The sequence below is a fragment of the Mesoplodon mirus genome, assembly GCF_964341445.2.
Source record: "Mesoplodon mirus genome assembly, chromosome: 9".
NCBI lineage: Eukaryota > Metazoa > Chordata > Mammalia > Artiodactyla > Ziphiidae > Mesoplodon > Mesoplodon mirus.
The window spans coordinates 110,216,989-110,242,082 of record NC_138985.1 but is presented as its reverse complement, the minus strand read 5'-3'; the positions used below and the strand labels follow the sequence as shown (position 1 = coordinate 110,242,082).

Below are 25,094 nucleotides of genomic sequence, written 5' to 3'. Positions count from 1 at the left end.
TGATGTGCACATAGAGCGTATAGAGTGCTCCTGATATTTTTCTCTGTATTTCTCCTATGTTTGAAATATTTCATAATTTATCAAGAAAGAAAGTCTTGAGAGGCTTCCTTTAAAGCTGATAGATTGAATACGTGTGTCTGTGTCCTCTCCCTCCTGACTCAACTGTGAACAAAAATAAAGCTGAAAACTCTCCTGGGAAAAGAGTGGTGGAGAGAAAAATGCATGGCGATTTCAGTGCAGGTTTGGAAGACACACTACTGGCCGTGTGACCGTGACTTGGAAGGACAGAGGGAGTCACAACTCCAGGTAGGCGGAGCGAGAACTCTGAGACAGATACGCGTCTAGCAGACCCCAGGGCAGCTCAGGGTTTGGAGGCCCAGGCTTGTCAGGGGGCACGAGGGGAGGCTTTGGAAAAGGCCACATGCTTCCATGCAGAACAGTCGGCTCTGGACACCCCTCCCTGCACAGAAAAGTCAGACAAGAGCCTGGCAATTTCTTCTCTGGAGAAATGGGATTGTAGAGGCTCAGCCTCCACAGAAGGAAGCTTGAGGCTGAGGTCAGGGGAGTCACCTGGCTCTCTTTCTCACCTCACGCACGGGATCCCAGCAGCCAGGTTGCTCAACGTGAGGTAGGAGAGGGGAGAATTATTCTGTGATGAGAAGACAGGCCCCAGAGAAAAGCCCCCCACACAGTGAAGCGTATGGGGTGCCCAACAAAGCAGCCGACTCCCCACGTGTCACCATGAAGCCAGGACACCTGTGGGAGGGGGGTGAGCCCAACACCCAGAGGTTCCCGACAGCGTGTTAGAGTCTCACTTTTCCGTTGGAATGGAATGCTGTTATGGACTGCATTGTGTCCCCCTAAACTCATACGTTGAAGTCCTAACTCCCAAAGTGACGGTATTTGGAGATGGGGTTTTTATTTTTTTATTTTTTTATTTATTTTATTTTTTTTTATTTTTATTTTTTTATTTTTTGCTTTATAACAAATTTAATCAGTTATACATATACATATGTTCCCATATCCCCTCCCTTTTGTGTCTCCCTCCCACCCTCGGAGATGGGGTTTTTAGCAATGAAGTTTAAATGAGGCCATTAGGGTGGGCCCTGATCCAATAGGATTGGTGTCCTTATATATAAGAAGAGGAAGAAACACCAAGGGTGCAGGCACAGAGGAAAGCCCATCTGAGGACACAGTGAGAAGGTGGCCGTCTGCAAGCCTAGGAGAGACGCTTCAAAAGACACCAACCCTGCTGACACCTTGACTTTGTACTTCTGGGTTCCAGAATTGTGAGAAAATAAACGTCTATCGTTTAAGCCACCCAGTCTAAGGGACTTTGTTGTGGTTGCCCTAGTAAACTAGTACAGACGCCAAGGACTGGCTGAGGTGCTTCAGGGAAGCCTTCAGAAAGAAAGAAAATAGAAATTGAACCAGAAAAGGGGAACAGTAAATGAGAGATTTCGAAACATCAAAACACTGATTTTGATTGTTCAGAGACAGCTAAGAAAACATTACATTTATGAAACCAGAGAAGCAGGCTTGAAAAAGGAACACTTAGAGAACCAAACGAGGCTGCTGAAACTTAAAGCATGATCGCTAAAATTAAAAATCATCAGAAGGTTGGAAAATAGCATGAAAGGAAAGCACAGATAAATGAAAGAGAGAGGAAAAAAATGAGAGATGTGATATTTCATTCTAGGAAGTATCAATATAACATCCAACTAGTGCAAAGGATTCCAAAAGGTGATCAGAGAAAAGAGGAGAAAAGCATCAAATAAATAATACAAACATTTTTCCCAGAACTAAGAGGGCCCATAGAATGGCCAATGCGATCGATGTAAAAAGATCCTAAAAGCTTCCAGAGGCAGGAGAAACAGCTGACATATACGAGAAGGAGAAGCAGAATGAGATCAAATTTCTCAACAGCACCGTTGGGTTCTGAAAAACTGTAGAGAAATGGCTTCAAAATTCTGTTAAATGATATTCCAGCTAGATTTCTATATCTAGTCAAAATTTAATAAAGCTTGAGAGTAGAATAAAGGTGTTTTCAAAAACAAATTACACTCCTTGTCTTCCTTTTTGGGAAACTGTGTGTGGATTGTACGCGCCAACAAGACAAAGAATAAACAAAGAATACAAGGACCCAGGGTCATGGATTCAACCCAGGAGAGAGGCGGAGCCGTCTCGGAGGGCAGGTGTGAAGTACGCTTAGGGTGCAGCCAGCAGAGACTGGAGCAGAAGCTGGTGTTGAGCTCCGGGTGCTGCACCCCTGCCCCACAAAGGAGATGGGTCCAAAGGATATCAGATTTGATGAATGATTTGGGGGTGGGGAAGCGCAGGTCAATGATCTATATGATGGTAAAAACTAAGGAACGATATTGACAGAGTGATGAAGACGTAACCACTGATAACTGTATTAACCCCCCCCCAAATCTCATAGATTTATTGGAAAATAAGCTAAAAAAAATAGAAGCCATGTAAGAAAAATGAAGTTGGTGTATAATATAGATAAACCAAGAAATAGAAGTCTGAGAATATTATTTAAAATGTGAAGGTAACCATCATAAGAAACAGATTAAAGAGTCTCTTGCTTTTAGGGAGTTGAACTGGGGTGGAGGTCAGTGTGGGAATGGGGAAGGGCCTGCTGACTTTCTTTTAAGATTTTGTTTTTAGTTGATTTTTTATACATATGTATTACTCTGATAGACGTTTTTAAAGCAAAGATTTTAAAAAAGATTGAAAATGAAAATAAAATGTGAAAATAAATCAAACAGCATCAATACTGGCAAACACGTGAACATAGGTGCTCCCATCCCTGTCCCTTGAAGTCCCCTGATGTCCTGACTCCTGGGAAAAGTAATCAGTGAAATGAGCCTCATGCTCTCCAGGTCCCTCCTGGGTCCAGGTCCCTCTGGCATGGGTTTTCCTTCTCATGCTCCAATTCCTTTCTTCCCAAGTGACTTCCTGGCACTCGAACGTTTAGCATTATCTCCCATTTTTATCCTTTCTCGGACTCGAGGGAAGAATTTGGCTTCTACAGTTTTGACCTTGGCCCTTCCCTAGGAACGAGCCTGCATATCCACTGTGGCTCTGACTGCTCTTATTCATGTAGGAAACCCATACTGCTCCACAAAACCCAGTGCCCATAACAGCTCCATGGCCTCAAACCACCAGAAAGAGACCTGAACACACCTGGATACGATGCCTTAGGCAGTGGTGGGCACCTGTTCCCTCTACTGCCAAAGGCTCACAGCCAAGTCCATGCCCCAGAATTACCTTTGGCTGAGGCAAGCTGCTTTGCCCAAGGTTCCCCCTCCCTGAGGGAACTCACGCTTAAAGACTGGTCGACGGGTAGAAGCCTCTTGTCTCACTTTGGGATGATTCTGAAGGCCCCTCCGGCCCAGAGCTGCCCACGGGACTGGCAGGGGCCCCTCAACCACATCACACTCCAACCTCTTCCTCTGCTTGACCCATTTCCCTCACTTTGGAAAGCCAAACCCACGTCAACAAAGTGCTTACACGCAAATCTCAGAGTCTGTTTTCTGGGGAACTCGAACTACATGAGTTGGTAGTGGGAGTGGTCCTGGGAAACGGTCTAAAATGGGGTTTAGGGGTTGGGTCACCCCTAGCTGGCTTCCCTGAGGACCCACTGCTGGTGGAAAGGCAGCATTCTGATAGCCCCTTAATGAAGCAGTGCCCTCACTAAAACTTTGCTGTGGTGACCTGGGGTGGAATCCTGGCGTAAAGGAGTGTTCTGGTTGGCACATTTGAGAGATGAGGGCAGGGAGTGATCACCACAAATACCACGGAGTCAGAATGGCTATAGTTGAGGCTGTGGATGCAACTGAGAAAATGGAAAGCTGAGGGTTATTCGTCCCCAGTTCAAGGCAAAATATCTGAGTCAGAGGGCCTCCTTAGCAGGGTATAAAGACTTATCCCTATAACCAAAGGGCGAGAAAGCAGGGCTTGATGAGGGCAGCTGAGCTGCAGGGAAGGGAAGGTTGATTCTCACCTTGGCTAATGTTCAACCCAGGAGAGGAGGGAGACTGAGCCTCGGGATGGGAGTGTGTGGGTGGAGACACGCCGGAAACCCCAGACCCACCGGACACTCTGGACCCACAGCAATGGCCCCTCCTCTCCACGAAAGGCTAGCTCTCCTCCTCTCCTTGAAAATAACACAGAGGCCCCTGTTTCAAAAGGCAACACCTGCCCTCCCTCAGGGTCACCTCTCAAGTCCGCTCCTGGCCACCAGGTCAGTAACGAGGACCAAGTCACAACATAGCTTGGCCGGGAATGTGTGAGGCCCCCTCAGGGAGGAAAGTGTGTTCCCCGAGAACTGCAGGGCCCAGGCATCACCACCCACTGGAGTCAGGGGCCTGGGCCTGGGCTGAGTCCTGAGGATGCTCGGTAAAGGCAGGGGACATAAAGCTGGATTCGGGAGAGTTTATCAGTATGGGAGCATTCCCCTAGGACATAGGATCTAATGTCCTGACAAAGATCCTGGTTGCACAATAAAGGCTCATTCACTGAATGAATAACACTCTAAAAACGAAATATTTAATTATTCAAAGAAAATGTATCGAATGTGTAAGAGAAGAAGATAAGTTCTAACTAGGGGAAATGGATGGAGTAAAAGAACTGAAAAGAGAATGAAGCTGTTCTAACTTCTATTACCACTGCATCTTCCTATTAGTGTCTAAATTTTGAGAGACTTCTGTTTTGATTTTCTCCAAAACCCAAAAGCAATTAGAAACTAGTGAAAGAAGAAAATAGGTGACGGGAGGCCACCAAGTTTAATATACAAAACATACACATGAATTCATATGATAGAATTATTACTGAAAAGTAAAATATATAAATCCATACTCTAGAAAGATTCTACCATACTAAGAACATTTGGGAAAGAATAGATCCATGTATATGTGTAACTGACTCACTTTGCTGCACACCTGAAACTAACACAACACTGTAAATCAACTCTACTCCGTTATGAAATAAAAATTTTCTTAAAAATTAAAAAAAAAGAAAATTTTCTTTAGATATGAACACTTATAAAAATATCCCTCCCCCCAAATTTCTTATTTTACTAATATCAGTTGTCTTATATTGCATTTTCTTAAAGCAGAGCTCCCATTAGTTCTCTGGAATATGCCCCTCATCTCTTCCCCTCCCACCCCCAACACCCTCCCCACACTCCCACAAAACGCAGAAAACTTCTCCTACCCAGAGATAGATCCCGCAGCTCTGTGATTGGCTCTTCGACTCTGTATTCTCAGAAGGAAACCATGTTCAATTATTTCCTTCACTAAAACTCATATCCTAGAAAAATACAGAATTAAGTTGTAAAAAATATTTCAGTGATGATTTGTATGTATAGCAAACAAAATTTTAAATGCATTCAAAAAAAACCTGAGAGTTAATGAAAAGAATCCAGTAAAGCAAAAAAGAATGTTGCCGATAGTCACTAACACGTGCACATGCACACACTGAGAAACCAAAGCCCTAAAATAAATCTGGATCTACAGTCACTGAGTTTTAAAATGTTCGTTTTTAGAGCCAGGAAAACATGACCATGCTTTAGATAATGTCACAACTAATTTTTCTGCAAATAATCAGTATTTGTAATCCCTTGCTTTCCAAGAACAATCTTAATACTGATCTCCATACAAGATCTATGACTTTCTGATACTACCAAGAGTTTTTTTTTCTATTTCCTTTTTTGAATAAGTAATACATTCTCTTTGTATAAATCCTAAGAAGCACAAAGGGTGCTTTGTGGTATACAGTGAGAATTGGCCCTGATTTTCAAGAACTAAAGTTATTACCATGCCCAGTAAGCCTCTAAGATGGCATAACCCAGCCTGAAAAATCTGCTCTTCTTAATCCTAATCCCCAGAGCCAGCATCCCATTCAAGATTCCGTGATTTGATGCACTGCTCCCATTGATTCTAGGTGGAAGGACTGCCCCCCCCCATCTTTGTTCCCACTTTTCAGCAGACTGAACGCAGCCACCTACCACTAAGACAACCACTGGCTGCTTTCTAGTTGTATTCTCCAAGCTGAGTCATAGGCGGAATTAGGCAGGAGTCTACGCTGAATGATCTGCAAGATGGAATTTCTTCCTGAATGCGTGACTCTGTGGTGCCTGGATTCTAAGCAAATAACTTGACTGTGCTGGGTACCCTGCCCCGCATGGCAGGGCTCAAAACACAGGCGCCCCAGGCTGCCTCACAAAGCCCTATGACATCACACAGCTCCTCACCAGCCCCAGAGGCCCCTGCCCCGGAGCTCCAATCAGCAGGCAGGATCCAGGAATTCCAAAGTTCAAAGGGTCTTTCCAGAAAGTCTTAGAATTCTCTCTCCTCAGCTGAGGAAATAGGAAAAACCTAGCATTGGGCAAGTCAAAATCCTAGCCTTCTCTAGGGCAAGCCTCATTTTTGGCTCTTCTGAAATAAACTTAAGAAAACAAAGAAGTTTTCAGAATACCTCAAGACACAAAGATGAGCCGAAGAGTTACTGGCTGCCCTTTTATTTCTTACTCTGTATTACTCAACTTTAGATATTAGTACATGAATTCAGCCAAATGCTTGCAAAATTTCTTCTTTCTTAACATGTCTGAGCAGATCCGACCCTCCCCCAATTAAGGAGGCTGACTCAGTGTTTTGCCTGGGACCAGCCATCTGCTGGTATGTGAGAGGGAGTGGGGGCTGCAGTTTTGATACCTCTCCTGGGGCAGATATAACAGCCAATTATAAACCTCCAAGCATAACTTCCAATCTCCTTCAGACAGGCTCTAAGGGAAGGTGCTTTTTTGTCCTTTTATAGTAATATTAAAAGGTAAGCTTTTATTCATAGTAGCCCCCAACTGGAAACAACCCTAATGCCATCAACAGGAGAATGGATAAATTGTGCTTCTACATATAACAGAATGCAAAGCAGCACTGAAATGAGTGAGCCACAGAGCCACACAACAGGATGAATGCCCCAGACGTAACACTGATAGAAGCCAGACACAGCCTATAATCCTAATTCCATGAAGCTCAAGAAGAGGCAAAACTAATCCAGAGTGACAGTGGTCAGAGTGGTGATTACCTTTGGGAGGGGGTGGGAATGCTTGTTTCTGAGAGAGGCCCAGAGTGAGCCTTTTATAGGGTCGGACATGCTGTATCTTCTTGATCTGAGTGAAAGCCTCGCAGAGCCTACATATACAGTCACTGGGCTGTTCACTGAACATGGTGCACTCCACTGTGTGCATGTTATAGCCTCACAGCATGAAGGGAAAAAAAGTGAGTTGGCCACATTTTTGGACAAATTTATCACAGGAGTTTTGCAAGCATTGCATGGTTGGTTTGTTGTAATGAAGTCAAATCTTTCCTTCTGAGAAAGGTGCCCATACAATAGTTAGAATTTTATTTTATTTTTATTTATTTATTTTTATTTATTTATTTTTTTCGTGGTGCGTGGGCCTTTCACTGTTGTGGCCTCTCCCGTTGCGGAGCACAGGCTCCAGATGCGCAGGCTCAGCGGCCTTGGCTCACAGGCCCAGCCGCTCCGCAGCATGTAGGATCTTCCCAGACCGGGGCATGAACCCGTGTCCCCTGCATCGGCAGGCGGACTCTCAACCACTGCGCCACCAGGGAAGCCCTATTTTTATTTTTTATTAAGATATAATTCACATACCACAAAATTCACCCTTTTAAAATATAACAGTTCAGAGGTTTTTTAGTATGTTCACAAAGTTGTGGGACCATCCCCACTACCTAATTTCAGAACATTTTCATCAGCTCAAAGAAACCCCGTAACACCCAGCAGTCACTCCCATTTCCCCTTCTCTCCATCCTCCATCAACCACTAATCTACTTTCTGTCTCCGAGAATTTACTTATCCTGGACATTTCATATAAACAGAATCACACAACACGTGGTTCTTGCATCTGGCTTCTTTCACTGAGCATCATATTTTCAAGGCTCGCCCATACTGCAGCACATGTCAGTACTTCACTCCTTTTTTTTTTTTTTTTTTAATGTTTTTTATTTTTTGCGGTACGTGGGCCTCTCACTGTTGTGGCCTCTCCCGTTGCGGAGCACAGGCTCCGGACACACAGGCTCAGTGGCCATGGCTCACAGGCCCAGCCGCTCCATGGCATGTGGGATCCTCCCGGACCGGGGCACGAACCCGTGTCCCCTGCATTGGCAGGCAGACTCTCAACCACTGCTCCACCAGGGAAGCCCCTCATTCCTTTTTATGTTCAAATAATAATTCATTGTATGAAAATACCACATTTTGTTTATCCAGTCATCAGTTGATAAACATCTGGGTTGTTTCCACTCAGAATGGATCAAAGACCTAAGTGTTAAGAGATAAAACTATAGGACTTCCCTGGTGGTCCAGTGGTTAAGATGTCGTGCTTCCACTGCAGGGGGCACGGGTTCGATCCCTATCGGGGAACTAAGATCCCACATGCCGCATGGTACAGCCAAAAAAAAAAAAACAGAGAGATAAAACTATAGAAACTCTTAAACAGGGTAAAACCTTCATGACATTGGATTTGGTGATAATTTCTTGGATATGACACCAAAGTACAGGTAATGAAAGAAAGATAAATCGAACTACCTCAAAATTAAAAACTTATGTACCAAAGGGCACAATTAAGAGTGAAAATGCAACCCACAGAATGAGAGAAAATATTAAATAAACACCTATAAACCATGTGTCAAGATTGTCCATAGGAGTAGAGAAAGGGGACGTATTTCTCCATCAGCTCCTGTTTCTAGTGGGTGAAGGTTTGTTCGCTCCGCCATGATTCTGAGTTGGGTATTCACAGCACTAAGGGGACAAGGGGGACAAAAGGGACCAAAGGTGAACTCTTCCATGTGCACCAGCACGAATCAGTCAGGCATCATCACAGAACCAGTCACCTCCACAGTGGTGAGGCCAAGAGTATCAGGAATGAGGCGGAAGAGGTGCCCCATACAGGAGGCTGTTAGGAATAAACCGGGAGTAGGTAGAAATGAGCAAGCCAACCCTCACTTTTCTTCTCAAACCTCCAGCCTCCCGTCCATCCTACCCTCATTCTCAGCTGGTGATGGCAGAGAACAGAGAAGCACTCAGATGAGAACTATGGGGTTGGCCAAAAAGTTCATTCAGGTTTTTCCATAAGACGTTACAGAAAAACCAAAAGAATTTTTTGGCCAACTCAACACCTCATTTTCTTTCCCTACCACCTATTCCACCAACCACCAATATTTGTACATATCCTCTCTGCCTTTTCTCTGTTAGAGAAGGAACAATGTCCCTGCTCTCCCTGGAGGCAAGCCCCCTGTTGTGCTCAGAATCCCATCCTCTTGCCTTCTCAAGGGCTGACCTCAGACTTAAGTTTGTCTCATCTTCCTGCATCACCGGTTTCTCCCTCTCCACTGAATCTTTTAGGCTGTCACCAAAAAGAACACAAATAACAAATGTTGGCAAGGATGTGGAGAAAGGGGGACCTTTATATGCTGTTGGTGGGAAATGCAAAAAGATACATGCACCCCAATGTTCACGGCATCATTTACAACTGTCAAGACATGGAAGCAACCTAAGTGTCCATCGACAGATGAATGGATAAAGAAGATGTGGTATATGGGTGTGTGTGTGTATACACACACACACACACACACACACACACACACACACACACACAATGGAATACTACTCAGCCATAAAAAAGAATGCAATATTGCCATTTGTAGCAACATGGATGGACTTGGAGGGCATTATGCTAAGTGAAACAAGTCATACAGGGAAAGACAAATACTATATGAAATCACTTATATGTGGAATCTAAAAAATACAGCAAACTAGTGAATATAACCAAAAAGAAGCAGACTCACAGATATAGAGAACAAACTAGTGGTTACCAGTGGGGGGCGGGAGGGGCAATATAGGGGTGGGGGAGTGGGAGGTACAAACTATTGGGTGTAATAAGATAGGTTCAAGGATGTATTGTACAACATGGGTATTAGAGCCAATATTTTGTAATAACTGTAAATGAAGAATAACCTTTAGAAGTGTATAAAACATTTTTTTAAAATTTACAAATACCCCTCCTTGACCCTTTGCCCCTTTCCAGCCACTGTTCTCTTGGAAAATCTTGGAAGAGGTCTCCAAGATCACTCTCTCCATCCCTCACATCCATTACTCCCTGCAGTAAAAGTTACATGAGGTCTCCAGGGCTGGCTCTCCTCTCATTCCTGGGCAAGCAGGAAGACTCACAGCCCTTAGCAGTTAAGAAGGGCCATGGTCCTAGTTCTGGTCAGACGGCTGTGGTTCAGGGGATTTAAGAGTAAGTAAGAGGTCCCCCCCACCAGCTCTTTTCCTGAAGAGCGACCTTTGAAGTCTGCTAGATGGCATAGCTACAAGACGAAGGGTGTAGATACCACAAGGTATAGTTACAAGATGCCGGATACACTGGAGGCCTAACTTAAGCAACAAATGAACATTTGTGTTAAGCCCCTGAGACTTCAGGGGTGCTTTGTTATCCCTGCCTAATCTAATAATACTCTTAACTCTACACTCTCCAAATCGACCTGCTCAGGCTCCTATCCCTACCACTTCGTTAGATCACTCTCATCCAAGTCACCAGCGAACCCCGGCCACATCCAGTAGTCACTATTATGTTCTCATCTATTGGCCTCTGCAGATACCGCAGAGTTGGTCACTTCCTCCTTTTTGAAACAGTCTCTAAACTTGGCTTGCCTGAGTATACTCTCCTTTGGTTCTTCTTTGCTGGAGCTTCTTCTTTTTCTCAGCCTCTAAAATCGGGGCGCTGTGGGGTTCAGTCCTGGATCCTCTATTACCATTTATTTGCACTTTCTCCCAGAGGACCTCAGTGATCCTTAGAGAGGAAAATACCATCTGTGTGCACTGACACCCAAATTCATACCCCCATGTCCTATCTCTCCACTGAGTTCTAAAATTTATCCAACTGTCTAAGCATCTCAAACTTAACAAATCCAATTAAAAGGAAACTTCTAAGCTATAATAGTCTTTGCTTAGCCCATGGCCACCCAGCTAACGGTTACATTCTGACCTCCTCTGGGTCCCTCGGGGCTTCTCCTGGGTGCTTCTGGATCCTCAGAGTGAGTGTGAGTCATAGGGTGGAAAGTATTCCTGCTTCAACCAGAACACCTCTGCCTTTATCTGATTAGCTTCCACTTAAGGCTTCATTTGAGGGAAAAAAATTCCTCATCTAAGAAGCCATCTGCAGAGCCAGTGAACAATTTCATGATTCCGTTCAGTTTGAAAAATGCCAATATAACCTCTCTGAGCCTCAGCTGTCTGATCTCTAAGCGGGGAGAGTAGTGTTGACCGCCTAGGGTGGCTGTGTAGGTGAAGTATCTGGAGGAGTTTTTAGGCACATTGTAATTAGAAGAAAATCCACAAGAGGGGAACCGGCGAACAATCAGGGAAGAGTCGTGAAATAACATTGAAGGACAGTCTCTCCAGGGAAACTTGGTAAAGGTCTGACATAAAGTTTGGTTGAGCTATTATCATGGGGATGCTTGCTTTCCATTTATTGCAAAACCAATAGTAGCTGCCGATGGTGCTTTCCTACAGCCTGTGAGCTCCAGGAGTGGAGAGGTTATTTCTTATTAATCTTTGCATTCTTGGACTCCAGCATACAGCTGGGAATCCTGCCCTGAATCTGGAAAACAGCAGTGTGATTTAAAGTGGAGGGCATCCACTTCTACACCTGCAGGGAAAGGATGCTAAATAAGCCAAGGTGTAGGACTTCCCTGGTGGCGCGGTGGTTAAGAATCCACCTGCCAATGCAGGGGACATGGGTTCGAGCCCTGGTCCGGGAAGATCCCACATGTCGCGGAGCAACTAAGCCTGTGCGCCACAACTATTGAGCCTGCGCTCTAGAGTTCGTGAGCCACAACTACTGAGCCCAAGTGCCACAACTACTGAAGGCCGTGTGCCTAGAGCCCGTGCTCTGCAACAAGAGAAGCCACCACAATGAGCAGCCCGTGCACCGCAACGAAGAGTAGCCCCCGCTCGTCGCAACTAGAGAAAGCCCGCGCGCAGCAACAAAGACCCAACGCGGCCAAAAATAAATATAAATAAATAAATTTATTTTTAAAAAATAGAATCCAAGGTGTAAAACACTGTAAATCAACTCTACTTCAATGGAAAAAATAAATTAAAAAACCGCTGTACATGTCAGAACTATCACTGGGAGGCCTCCGGATGAAAACGAGAGAACTGTGATCACATTTGGAGATAAGATGAAAGTTATTGACCACACTGGGAAAAGCAGAAGTTTAAGGACATCAGCTCTATGTGCTGACTCAGTGAAAACTCAATCTTCAATCTATGTGTGATGATGCCATTGGGATTATGGGATGTGCTAAATCCAGACCAATCACAATAAATATGTCTCATGTATGGATCTGGGACATGGAGAATAATGTTTCTAATGATTATACATTGAAATAATAGTTTGTTACATTGCATTAAATAAAATGTTATTAAAACTAAAAAAAAATTGCTGTACAGCAGGAATTAACACAACCCTGTAAATCAACTCTACTTCAATTAAAAAAAAATTAAAAAGGGCTTCCCTGGTGGCGCAGTAGTTGAGAGTCTGCTTGCCAATGCAGGGGACACGGGTTCTTACCCCAGTCCGGGAAGATCCCACGTGCTGCGGAGTGGCTGGGCCCGTGAGCCATGGCCGCTGAGCCTGCGCGTCCGGAGCCTGTGCTCTGCAACGGGAGAGGCCACAACAGTGAGAGGCCCGCGTACCGCAAAAAAAAAAAAAAAAAAAAATTAAAAAAAGAAGAATCCAAGGTGCAGGGTGGCCCCTTTCCTTCCTGGGCTGGTGAGCCGTTGCACCCCTTCTGAGGAATAGCCAGGGTAAATTAGACTGTGGGCTTTTCTCAGCCCTCCCTTCAAAGCTGATTTAAGTGGGTCTTATGGACAGTCACCACGGAGGAAACTTTGAGAATGCCAGCAAGGTAAGCAGTAGGGAAAAGTGCTGTAGGGAATCGAGGGAGCGGAGAAGCCAGTAGCATTTTTCCTTCTGACACTAGTTGTACTTCCTTCTTCTAGATATCATCTTATTACGGGCTGAATTTTGTCCCCCCCCCGCCAGTTCATATATTGGAGTCCTAACCCCTAGTTCTTCAGAATGTGACTGTGTTTGGAGATAGGGCCTTGAAAGAGGTGAGAAAGGTAAAATGAGGTCTTGTGGGTGGGCCCTAATCCAATAGGACTGATTTCCTTATAAGAAGAAGAGATCAGGGACTTCCCTGGTGGTCCAATGGGTAAGACTCTGTGCTCCCAGTGGAGGGGGCCTGGGTTCGAGCCCTGGTCAGGGAACTAGATCGTGCATGCATGCCACGACTAAGAGTTCTCATGCCACAACCAAGTAGCCCGCACACGCAACTAAAGATCCCGCATGCCAGAGTGAGGCTCCCGTGTGCCATAACTAAGACCCAGCGCTGCCAAAATAAATAAATTAATACATAAATAAAATCAACACTAAAAAAAAAAAGAAGACGAGATTAGGACACAGACACATACTAAGGGATGGCCAAGTTAAGACCCAGAGAGGAGACAGCCATCCACAAGCCAAGGAGAGAGGTCTCAGAGAAAACCAGTCCTGACAACACCTTGATCTTAGACTTGCAGCCTCTAGAACCATGAGACAATAATTTCTGTGGTTCAAGCCACCTGGTCTGTACCACTTTGTTATGGTAGCCCTAGAAAACGTATACACATCTCGATTGCAGAAATATATCTTCTCAGAAGCTTCTGCTCAATGGAACGGAGTTCAAGAAGAATGCTTTTGTAGAAAGCAAGGAATAAAGTGATGGAACAGCAAGTACGGGGAGTGTGGAAGGGAATGCTCGCTGTCCCTCCTAAGACAAAAGATGTCTCCTCGTCTTTCCTACCAGCTGGGCCTATGGTTCACAGCCTGTTGCAGTTGGCTGTGGCCATGACTATGATCTCTTCAATGGAATGCAGGTGCACCACTCCAGGCCTGGCCCAGAAACCTCCAAGGAGCATCCCCCCATGCTCTGCCTGGGATGATGGAAGCCACACGTTCAAGATGGTGGAGCCTCCATCAGCCTGGTTCCTGCAGGACCATGTGGAGCAACTTGAAATATTCACCCTGGGTAGTTAAGTGAGCAAGAAATAGACTCTTATGTGTTGTTCTATTCTATTTTGGATCTTCTCAAACAGGGGTTCAGCCTACCCAAAATATAAGACACATGTTAAAATAATCAAGTATAAACTGAGAGCATGCCAGTGTTTGGTCTTTTCTGTGGGTATACAGGACATACAAGACATGGGTGCTGCCCAGGAGTTGCTTAAGGGATGCCAGGGAGACAGACGAATCATGAGAGAAAACAGGGGAAGATACAAGATAAGAATTGCTGAATTGTGTGGCACAGACTGGAGTAGCCACAGCCAGGTGTCAGGGAAAGAACCGCTGTGTCCGGGGCCACAGCTGCCAGACCAATTCATAAGGGGAAAGGGTAATGTGACAAAACAAAACACAAGGCTCTGAACAAAGTTGTGACACCAGGCGGGTAGCCGGCAGGAGGTGAAGGGAGGATGAGGAATATAGAACTTATGGACGGCAGGGAATGTCGGGGAGAGAGTGAGGCGCTTGTTCAAGAGTGGAGGCCCATTCTGCAGGAGTGACCGGAAAGCCTGGAACCTTCCCTGTGGGTAAAAGGAAATTAGGTGGCTGAAACCGTAGAGGTTTTCTCTCAAATTCGTAGGCACGTTTCACCCTACTCGATTCTAATTAAACAGTTATAGGGAGACACAAAGCAGCCCTGAGCTTTATTCTCAGGTTGAGAAGGAAAAGGAAAACACATGATGGGAAAGGCATCACCCTGTTAAGATGGGTAGAACTTCAAAGCGAGAGCCAGGAAAACTGTCATCCTTCTGCTTCTGTGTCTCCTGAGGGAAAAAGCAAAGCTTAAAACTAAGGACGGAGAAGCAGAAACAGGGAATGCAAGTTGAAGGAAAACAGGCAAAAACACTTGGGTATAAAATTTGCCAATTATCATCACAAACCACCCCCACGTTTTTTGAGGGTTGTAAGCACTCCCATCTCGTCCATCTCTGTGTTCCGTGTCGTGTGATGGTGCTAGGAGACACAGTCACTAAATAAATTCTCAAATAATGATAATGCTTAGGATAAGACAAAGGAATTGGTAAGCAATGATGTAATGCGAATATCTTTGGGTGGGGAGGGGAAGGAAACAAATGGAGGGAAGAGGGAAAAAAGGAATTGAAAGTTCACGAAGTGACCTTAGTCTCAGTCCTGCCTGGCTCCCTCCAACCAGTCCAGTTGGGGTCATTTATCCAAAATCTCCATCCTGTCTGATTCTTTGCTCCAATGAGAAAGGCCTACAGACCTTCCCAACACATGACTCTTACCTGTGAGTTCCTCCACATGTTATTGGTCAAATTTACCAGCCTATGCTCTTCCTTGTCTTAAAAATCATTTAATCCAGTCCACATCCATTCTTGTTCCCAGTCATTCAAACAATTCATTGCCACCACCGTTTTGGTTCCAGCAGCATTAGGAAACTCACAAGCAGGGCTGTAATTTGAGAGACTCCCATTAGAAAGTAACGAAAATTGGCTGGGGTGGGGGGGGGTTACTGTGGGCCCAGGGTTGGGGTGTGAGGTTGCGGAGGAGGCTGAGTCTGGTAGTAAATATCAGGCAGAGGCCTTCCCTTGGCTGATATCCGCAGAGGACCACCCTATTTGACAGACCACAAGCTCATGGCTTTTATTCTAAACCAGCGTTTTGCTTGACTCAGGTTATAAAACAGTACAAGACAAAGGAATCTGTAAGCCGTGGCAACACACGAATGTTTGGTGGAGAAGATGCTGTTTTTCATCTTCAGGTACCTCCTGGTTGAAGCAGCTAAAGGCTCTGTGTACTGAGACCTGGGCGAGGCTACACCCAGTGGGCTACACCCACTCTTATCCTAGAGTGGCTCAGGTCTTCAACAGGGAAAAAGACATTGCTCAGGTCACTGGTTCAAATCCCGTGAGTGGATTTGGCCAAATGAAGCTAGTTCCCCTGGATAAGTAATACCAAAATGGCTTTTGGTAGACGTTAATCATTGGCCTCTTGGTGAATGATCAGTTTTGTCTTCAATTACTCAAACAACATAAAACTTTGGTTCTGGGATGCCCAAAACATCTGCCTGACAAAGACGCTCTAAAAATGAGAATTACATAGGGCCTCCCTGGTGGCGCAGTGGTTGGGGGTCCGCCTGCCGATGCAGGGGACGCGGGTTCCTGCCCCGGTCCGGGAGGATCCCGTATGCCGCGGAGCGGCTGGGCCCGTGAGCCATGGCCGCTGGGCCTGCGCATCCGGGGCCTGTGCTCCGCAACGGGAGAGGCCACAGCAGTGAGAGGCCCGCATACCGCAAAAAAAAAAAAAAAAAAAAATGAGAATTACATAAACTCTAGGGCCTTAGGTCAATTCTTCAAAATATTGATTATTTAATTAGAAACAGTCTATTTGGAGCCTTTTGATGTTGGTAGCTTGGGTCATGTGCCAAATAATAAACTTTTAAACAGCATTATTCACAATAGCTAAAACATGGAAGTAACCCAAGGGCCCATCGATGGATAAGGGGATAAGCAAAATGTGACATGCCCATCCAATGGAATATTATTCAGTCTTAAAAAGGAAGGACATTCTGACAGATGATACAACATGGGTGAATCTTGAGGACATTAGGCTAAGTGAAATAAGCCAGTCACAAAGACAAATACTGTATATTTTCACTTATAATATTTAGAGCAGTCAAAATCATAGAGAGAGAAAGCAGAATGCTCGCCAGGGGCTGGGGGAGGAGGAGGGGAACGGGAAATTAATTGTTGAGCTTTACAAGATGACAAGAGTTATAGAGATGGACGTGCTGATGGTGGTACCACACGATAATTGTATTTTATACCCCTGAACTGTATACTTAAAAGCGGCTAAGAGGAAAATTTTTAGGTGCATTTCACCACAAATAAAATTGAGGAAAAAAAGTACCTTAAGGTGATTGATATCCTTTGACTCCTGCTAGGAAAACATCACCCTCATCCACTGTGCTCCTCATGTGCTTTTTAAAAAGTGGTTTCATTTCCACACCACACTTTCTGCTTCCTGTCGACTTCCTGTAACACTTGTTAACTTTCACTTCTGGTTTGCTTTGACTGCTCTATTTTGGATGTCATTTTCTTTTTAAGAAAACATTAACAACTCTAATCCATAGCCCCTATATTTTTGTCTTAGTAAAAACAAAAGCAAGAAAACACCCTAGCACTTTTTTCCTTTAATTCAAGTAGATGTCCAATACGAGATATGTCAGGCTCTGGTGATTTTCGGATTACTTTACTCCCTCTCTCACTTAAAAATAAAAGGGGGAAGATTTATTAGAAAATGCACAGAGCCATATGCCCCAAAGGACTAGGTCAAACCTATATGGTGCACACAGCTCCATAGGAGCACAGAAGCAATTCATCGCTCCTTTGGAGGCTGAACAGAGAAGAGCTGTAGAATACATTTCCTTCTTCCTCTTTTCTTCCACCCGACTCTTATTTCTGTTTTTCTGTTGGTTCCAGTCAGATACAGGCACCACCTTCTCGCACGGACATTCAAGTCAGCTGCTCCAGGAGGAGGGTGAGACAGAGATGGCTTTCCACAATGACCTAAAATGTTCACTGGTTCCTAGTAATTGAAAGGAAAACTAATACGTGATTTTAAAAATAAAGTTTTCCAATACTATCTTCTAACAGTGAAGTCTTAGGGATCTAGATGCCTTTCATTTTTGTTTTTCTCACTCCCTTCTTACTACCTGCTCATTTTATTGTTTTTCCCTATTTATCCCTTAATGTAAATAGACTCTTTTGTATGTATGATGACTTTCACATACGTATATGTGTATATATATATGGATATATATATGTATAACTGAATCACTTTGCTGTACACTTGAAACATTATGAATCAATTATACTTCAATTTAAAAAAAATCCCAGTTGGGAATCAAAACGCGGAAGAGGGCTACTTGGCATCTTGATCATCATTATTGAAATCTATAGCACAGGAAAAAGGAACCCTCCTACATTGTTGGTGGGAATGTAAACTGGTACAACCATTATGGAGAATAGTATAGAGGTTCCTTAAAAAACTAAAAACAGAGCTACCATATGATCAAGCAGTCCCATTCCTGGGCATATATCCGGAAAACACAAAAACTCTAATTAGAAAAGATATATGCACCCCAATGTTCACTGCAGCACTATTTACAATAGCCAAGACATGGAAGCAACCTAAATGTGTCCATCAACAGATGAGGGATAAAGAAGATGTTGTATACACACACACACACACACACACACACACACACATATATATACTGGAATATTACTCAGCAATAAAAAAGAATGAAAAAATGCCATTTGCAGCAACATGGTTGGACCTACAGATTATCATACTAAGTGAAGTAAGTCAGACAGAGAAAGACAAACATCATATGATATCGCTTACAGGTGGAATCTAAAAAAATGATACAAATGAACTTATTTACAAAACAGAAACAGACTCATAGACATAGAAAACAAACTTAACGGTTACCAAAGGGGAAAAGGAGGGGGAGGGATAAATTAGAAGTTTGGGATTAAAATACACACACTGCTATATATAAAATAGATAACCAACAAGGACCTACTGTATAGCACAGGGAACTATATTCAATATCTTGTAATAACCTATAATGGAAAAGAATCTGAAAGGAATATATATATATATATATATATATATATATATATATATATATATAACGAAATCACTTTGCTGTACACCTGAAACTAACACGACATTGTAAGTCAACTATATTTCAATAAAAATTTTTTAAAGGTAAAAAAAAATAGTACAATCCTTTTGTGAACGATTTGGCAACACGGAGAAAAGCTGAAGTAAACCAAACACAATGATCCAGAAGTGCACCCAAGAGAGGTTCACATGTATATAGGAGGCAAGTATAAGAATCTTTGGTACAGAACTGTTTGCTGTGAGGAAAACTCCAAACAATCTGAATACTTCAGAATAAGAGAATTGGTAAATATATGGTGGTATTCATACAAGCAATAGAATACAGAAGAGAATGAATGACTTGGAGCCACAAAGATAAACTTCAACAGCAAAATATTAAAGGAGAAAAGCAGATTGCAAAAGAAAACAACCAGCATCATAATGTCCTCATAAAGCTAAAAAAAAGTAAAATAATAGTTTGTATTGTATTTTTTTAAGTTAATTTCATTTTTTAATTGAGCTAATTGTGGATTTACAATGTTGGGTTAGTTTCAGGTATACAGCAAAGTGATCCAGTTATACATACATATATATCTATTCTTTTTCAGATTCTTTTCCCTTATAGGTTATTACAAAATATTGAGTATAGTGCCCTGTGCTATACAGTAGGTCCTTGTTGGTTGTTTGTATTGTACTGATACACATATAATGCAGAGAAGTATAAAAATATGCATAGGAGTAATAAATACAAATTCAGAATAATGGTTACCTTATTTTGTGTGTATGTAGAGACGGATGTACAGAGGGGCCCTCAACTGTATCTACCTTATTTCTTAAAAGATCTAAAGTAAATATGGGGCAAAATGGTAAGATTTGATAAAGCTAGTGTGTGGGTGCATGGGTATTTTTATATTATTCTCTATACACTTTTTATAAGTTTGTAATATTTTGTAATAAAACCAGTGAAAGGTCCTATTCAACTCATAGGATTCACAGAAATCGATTCCTTATAATCCGTAAGATTCTTCGTCACATCTATGAAAAACAATTGCTATGTTTTATTTCATTGATGGCCCACAAGAGGGAGACCTAGAACGATTCAGGGACCAGAGGTATAAATGTATATAAACACAACCAGCATCTTGGGGAGCATGGCTGGAACCCCGCGGAAACCAGGGATTGTCGAGGTTTTGTCTGGCCTCTGTCTAAGGCAGGACAGACACATTCAGAAATCTGCAGGGCAACCACTCATGGTAAAGCAGACACATTGCAGGATGCGGTCCTAACGCGAACGGCGTTTTTAAAAAACACAATTTAATGAGATGTTTGCAGAGCGCAGAGCACGCGACAGCAAGAGGAAACTGGATTAACAGTGCAGGCAAACGTGGGGGCCCACGGTGTCCTCTGGAGCCTGTGGCCAATTGCTCGGGGTCTGCTCCCCGGAACAGCACAGAAAACCGGAAACTCCTGCCGCTTACCTGGGGAACACGGGAGAACTGCTCATCTACCTGTTTCTACCACAGCAGCTAGAAACAATACAGCTAGTGATAAGCATGGCTGTCCTATAGCTGTCATTTAAATTTACCATTATGAGGACCCCCTTAAAGATTTAAACTATGTATGATGACTTGCAGGCTCTTCCATTAATATTTCTGCTACTTACTTTATTCATTTGTAATCAGGTGCCCGAGGGTTTTAGTAAACATTGTGGAGGATACATACATTAAGAATAGTCTCGGGTTTCCCTGGTGGCGCAGTGGTTGAGAGTCCGCCTGCCGATGCAGGGGACACGGGTTCGTGCCCCGGTCCGGGAAGATCCCACATGCCGCGGAGCGGCTGGGCCCGTGAGCCATGGCCGCTGAGACTGCGTTCCCGGAGCCTGTGCTCCGCAACGGGAGAGGCCACAACAGTGAGAGGCCCACATACCGCAAAAAAAAAAAAAAAAAAAGTCTCTTCATTGGGATCTTGGTAAACCATTACTTCTAGCCGTTACTAGTTAGTGCCTCTTCCCCTCTGGGAGGGCAGGGACCCCCTAGTTACCTCAAGAGCAATCTTATCTCCAGCAGCAAACGTTGCGCCTGCTATATCATTGGCACTCAAAACATGTTTGCTAAATTAATTTATAGCCGAGTGTCCGTCGATAGATGATGGATAAGCAAAATGCGGTCGATGCATAAATGGAATATTTTTCAGCCTCCGAAAGGAAGGTGTTCCTGGTACCTGCTACAACATGGATGAAACTGAGGGCATGAAATAAGCAAGGCACAAAAAGACAAATACTGTGTAATTCCACTTCTGTGAGATACTAGAGTCATCAAATTCATAGAGACAGGAAGTAGAATGGAGGGTATCAAGGCCTGAGCGGGAAGTGGAGGGGGAATGGGGAGTCAGTGTTTAATGGGAACAATTTCAGTTTAGGGAGATGAAAAAGTTCTGAAGATGGTGGTGGTGATGGTTGCACAGCCTTGTGAATATACTGAAAGCTACTGAACTGCACACTTAAAAAATGGTTAAAATGGTAAATTTCATGTTATATATATTTTACCACAACTTAAAAAAAATAAGGACAGAAAATTCATGCAATAGAAGGGACACTGGAGAGGGTAAAATTCCCTCTGTTTAGGGTGGAAAGGCTCTGGATGGTTCTAAACTAGATCAGTGGGTCATCGTGGCCCGCATGGTGGGATCCACAAAGCAGTGTGATTTGGGGTGTATGGCCTCCTCAGGGGGTCCTTCCAGAGGGAGGAGGGGACGGTCTGGAGCTGTCACTCCACCCCTCCCCCCAAACTCAGGAAACTGAGTCTGGCTCAGGGTGAAGCACACAGGTCCTGCTTCCCCCAAACACAGCCCCCAGGAGTCATCGTTCAGCTGAACACCAAGAGGAGAGGAGACCAACAGAAACCAAGGGAGAGATGCGAGAAAACACCTCGTGAGTTGAAGTGTCACAGGTGAGCAAAAAAAAAAAAAAAAAAAAGCAGCCTTAGGTATGGTTTAATGTTTAACCTGCTTTAGTATTTCTGGCTCTAATACTAATGTGGAGATGCTTTTTTTGTATCAGTATATTGCACAAAATGTCATTATTAACTTAAAGCCTTTGAGAGCTGGTTCAGAATTGTCAGACCTCGTATTTAACCAAATTCTGCCAGGCAGAATTTAAATGGGATGTTATTACAAACCGAAAAACGGTTGCTCATATAACAATAGAGTTAGCATGAGGCTATATTGAATTGTACCTTCAAGAGGTATCTAATTTAATATTGTAGGAATCAGGAACAGGAACTCATCACTAAAACTGGTTTCTAATGCCCACAGAAAGAAAAAGAAAGACAGTTGTATCGTGGGCACAGGTTGTTGAAGGAAAGTGGTGAAGGCTGGAAATGAAGTATTCGTTTAAGTTCAAGAACGGTCTGACCATAACTCGAAGTTTCTTACTGCTGCGTTCACTTTGTCTTCAGGTTAAAGTATCCAAACTGAGAGGAAACCTCGTTTTGCTCAGAGACACAGCTCCTCACTGGGCTTCACTTGCTGCAAAGCTTTATTTACCTGTTAATATCCATGCTGCTCTTTTCTCAGGAGCCCTTCCCTCCACCGTGTGCATCAAAGTTTCAGTGGATTCATCCGTCAAGAAAGTGACCCTTTTTGTATGAAAATGGCTTTCAACTGCAAATTATCACGGCAAGAGTTTTAGCGTGCCAATTATAAAGTAATTTAAGATGCCGACAATATGATTTACCCCAAGTCTTGTGTGTTGGGGGACAACTTCAGGGGCAGGACACAGGCTTATAATCAAATCTTATCCAATGTCCCCCCGTGGAGAACAGCACCCCAATGCCCTCCTTGGGGTGTGCTATAGACTGTGTTACCGACAGTGGGGTCTGGCTGCTCACTGCTCAAAAGCCAATGAAGAGACAAGGTTGGTGGTAAGGGAAGTTTGCTTTATTTTGGATGCTGGCACCCGGGGACGGGGAGGGCGGCCGCCTGTTCAAAGGCCGACTTCCCCCCACTGACAGCCAGGGGGCAAGAGCTTTTATAGGCAGAAGGAGGGGGCTACGTGCAGAAATAGCACAGGCCATTCTGACAGGCATCTTGCAATTGGTCCTGCGGTGGTCTGATCAGCGTCATCTTGATTGTTTTAAGTACAGTTAATCTTCAGTTCCAGGGTCAGTTTGTTCCCATTTCATTGAGGCCAGTTCTCGGAACTGTGGCAGCTTATGTCATGGCTACAGTCTGGTCATCACGTTAATTTCTTCCACCTGGTGGGGGCTGCAGTATCTACAAGACAGCTCACAGGACAGGGCTCAGAATATTATCTATAGCCCTTGAGGAGGAACTGAAGGTCCTTGACTTTGCTTACTCACGAAACTATTATTGTTTTGCCCTATTTGTTTTCCTTTGCTCCTGTATCTTCTCACTTCTCTGATTAAACTTGTTCCTCGGCTCAAGGTTTTCCACAGACAAAAAGCAGGTGGACAACATGAGCAGGGGAGGACCATGGGGTCCTACTCTGCTTCATTTGTGTCCCCCGCAAATTCATATGCTGAAACTGAGTCCTGCAGTATTAAATTAGACACTGTTTGGACGTCGATTCCAATATTGCCTGGTACTAACTTTATCCCCACTGTGATGATATTGGACAGGGGGTGCTTTGGGAGGTGACTAGGTCATGAGGGTGGAGCCTCAGGCATGGGATCGGTGCCCTTGTAAAGAGACCCCAGAGAGCTCCCCCTCCCTCTCCGCCACGTGAGGACAACGCGAGAAGACAGCCGTCTATGAACCAGGAAGTGGGCTCTCACCAGACACCAAATCTGCCGGCACCTCGATCTGGGGCACCACAGCCTCCAGAGCTGCGAGAAATAGACGTCTGTCGTTTACAAGTCCCCCAGTGTGTATCTGCCCAGAGCAGCCGAGGGCAGTCTTTTCCTGTCCCTGCTCCTCGAGTGGCCCTGGCTGAGCTGGATCAGGCGTCCCCGTCACCACCTCCCTTGCCCAGACCTGCAGGACATGGGAGAATTAACGTTCCGATGGAGGGAGACATGTCTGTGAGGCACAGGGACCGGCCAAACAGAGCAGAGCCTCCTCCGCAGCCTCCCAGCACAGGTAAGGCAATGTGAGCCTTCCCAGGGTCCCGTGCAGAAGGACTGCCCGTCCAACAAGAGAGGGTCGCCTTCCCAGTGGCTCAGAGCCAACAAGAAGCTCCGAGAACACTAGACTTATATAAGTCCCCTCCCACTGCCCCAGTTAACAGTATTTCAAGGATCTTTGCTGTGTACAAACCATCCAACCCTCAGAGGCTTGAAACAACAGCCATTCAATTAGCTGGTGTGATTCTGGGGGTTGACTAGACTCGGCTGGGCGTCCACTTCCACGCGGCCTCCATCAAGGCAGCGGCCAGTGGGCCTTCTGGAGGAGGGGAGGAGCCAGGATTCTGGGTGGCTCTTCTCTAGGCCTCTCCACGTGGCTTCTTCACATGGGTTTGCTTATGAGCAGCAGACTTCTCCCACGATGGCCCAGAGCTCCTGGGAGCACAAGAGAGGAGGCCCGGGTCTTCTACGGCCCAGTACTGGAACACACAACATCACTGCTACAAAGTCGCAGGAGCAGCCCAGGTGTGGCACGGGCAGGGTGACACGGGGCGTGGACAACGGGGGGTGGGCGGAGACTGGAGTGCGGAGAAGGGGAGTCCCTGGAGCTCACAGCTCAGCTGGTGACAGCTGGTATCCTTGCCAAGATTCAAGATCCAAACTCAGGTCAGCCTAACTTCAAACCCACGTTCTCAACGACTGCCAGGCTGGTCGTAACCCAGGACCTAAGAAGAGAGGGGCAGAGGCTAAACCAGTGTCCAGAGAGCTCAGGCCATCCTGCACTAAGGCTCACAGCCGATGCTGGGTCAACTTTTAAAAGAGATTTTAGTTGTGCTCAGAGAAACAGGAAGGAGAGGGAGGCCCCCTGCCTGGGACAGATGGTGAAATGTAACAGATGAAAACACAGAGCTGCTGAAGTCTTATTTGGCTTCTATTCTTTCAGGGACCACGGTCTCCAAACCATGAAAGGCAGAACACACGCCAGCCTAACGGAGGCTGCACGACACATCAGACTTCGAGTCAGAAGACCCGGGGTTTGCCAAGCTCTACCCCGACCAGCTGCTCTAATGGGACCAAGCCACACCCACCCTCTGAGACTGTGGCCTGCACCCTAAGAAGAGATGAGAAAAACAAGCACACAGGGTGTTCTGGAGGCTAAAGGAGATGATGTGAGGATTAACGAG

General features: G+C 44.7%; 1 protein-coding gene across 6 annotated transcripts in view; it reads right to left on the bottom strand.

The window, feature by feature from the left end:
- GALNTL5 (polypeptide N-acetylgalactosaminyltransferase like 5) overlaps positions 1 to 25,094 on the bottom strand; it is a 134,279-nt gene that overhangs the window by 74,685 nt on the left and 34,500 nt on the right. For 5 of the 6 annotated variants that reach the window (XM_082632129.1, XM_082632125.1, XM_082632128.1 and 2 more), the window contains one exon: positions 5,224 to 5,319. Coding sequence is in view for 1 of the 6 variants with exons in the window: in XM_082632132.1 (XP_082488258.1) it covers positions 24,578 to 24,635 (58 nt within the window). In the remaining 5 variants the exon portion in view is untranslated. Of the gene's footprint in view, positions 1 to 5,223; positions 5,320 to 24,411; positions 24,636 to 25,094 lie in introns of those variants that run through there. The other variant, XM_082632132.1, reaches the window with a different exon arrangement.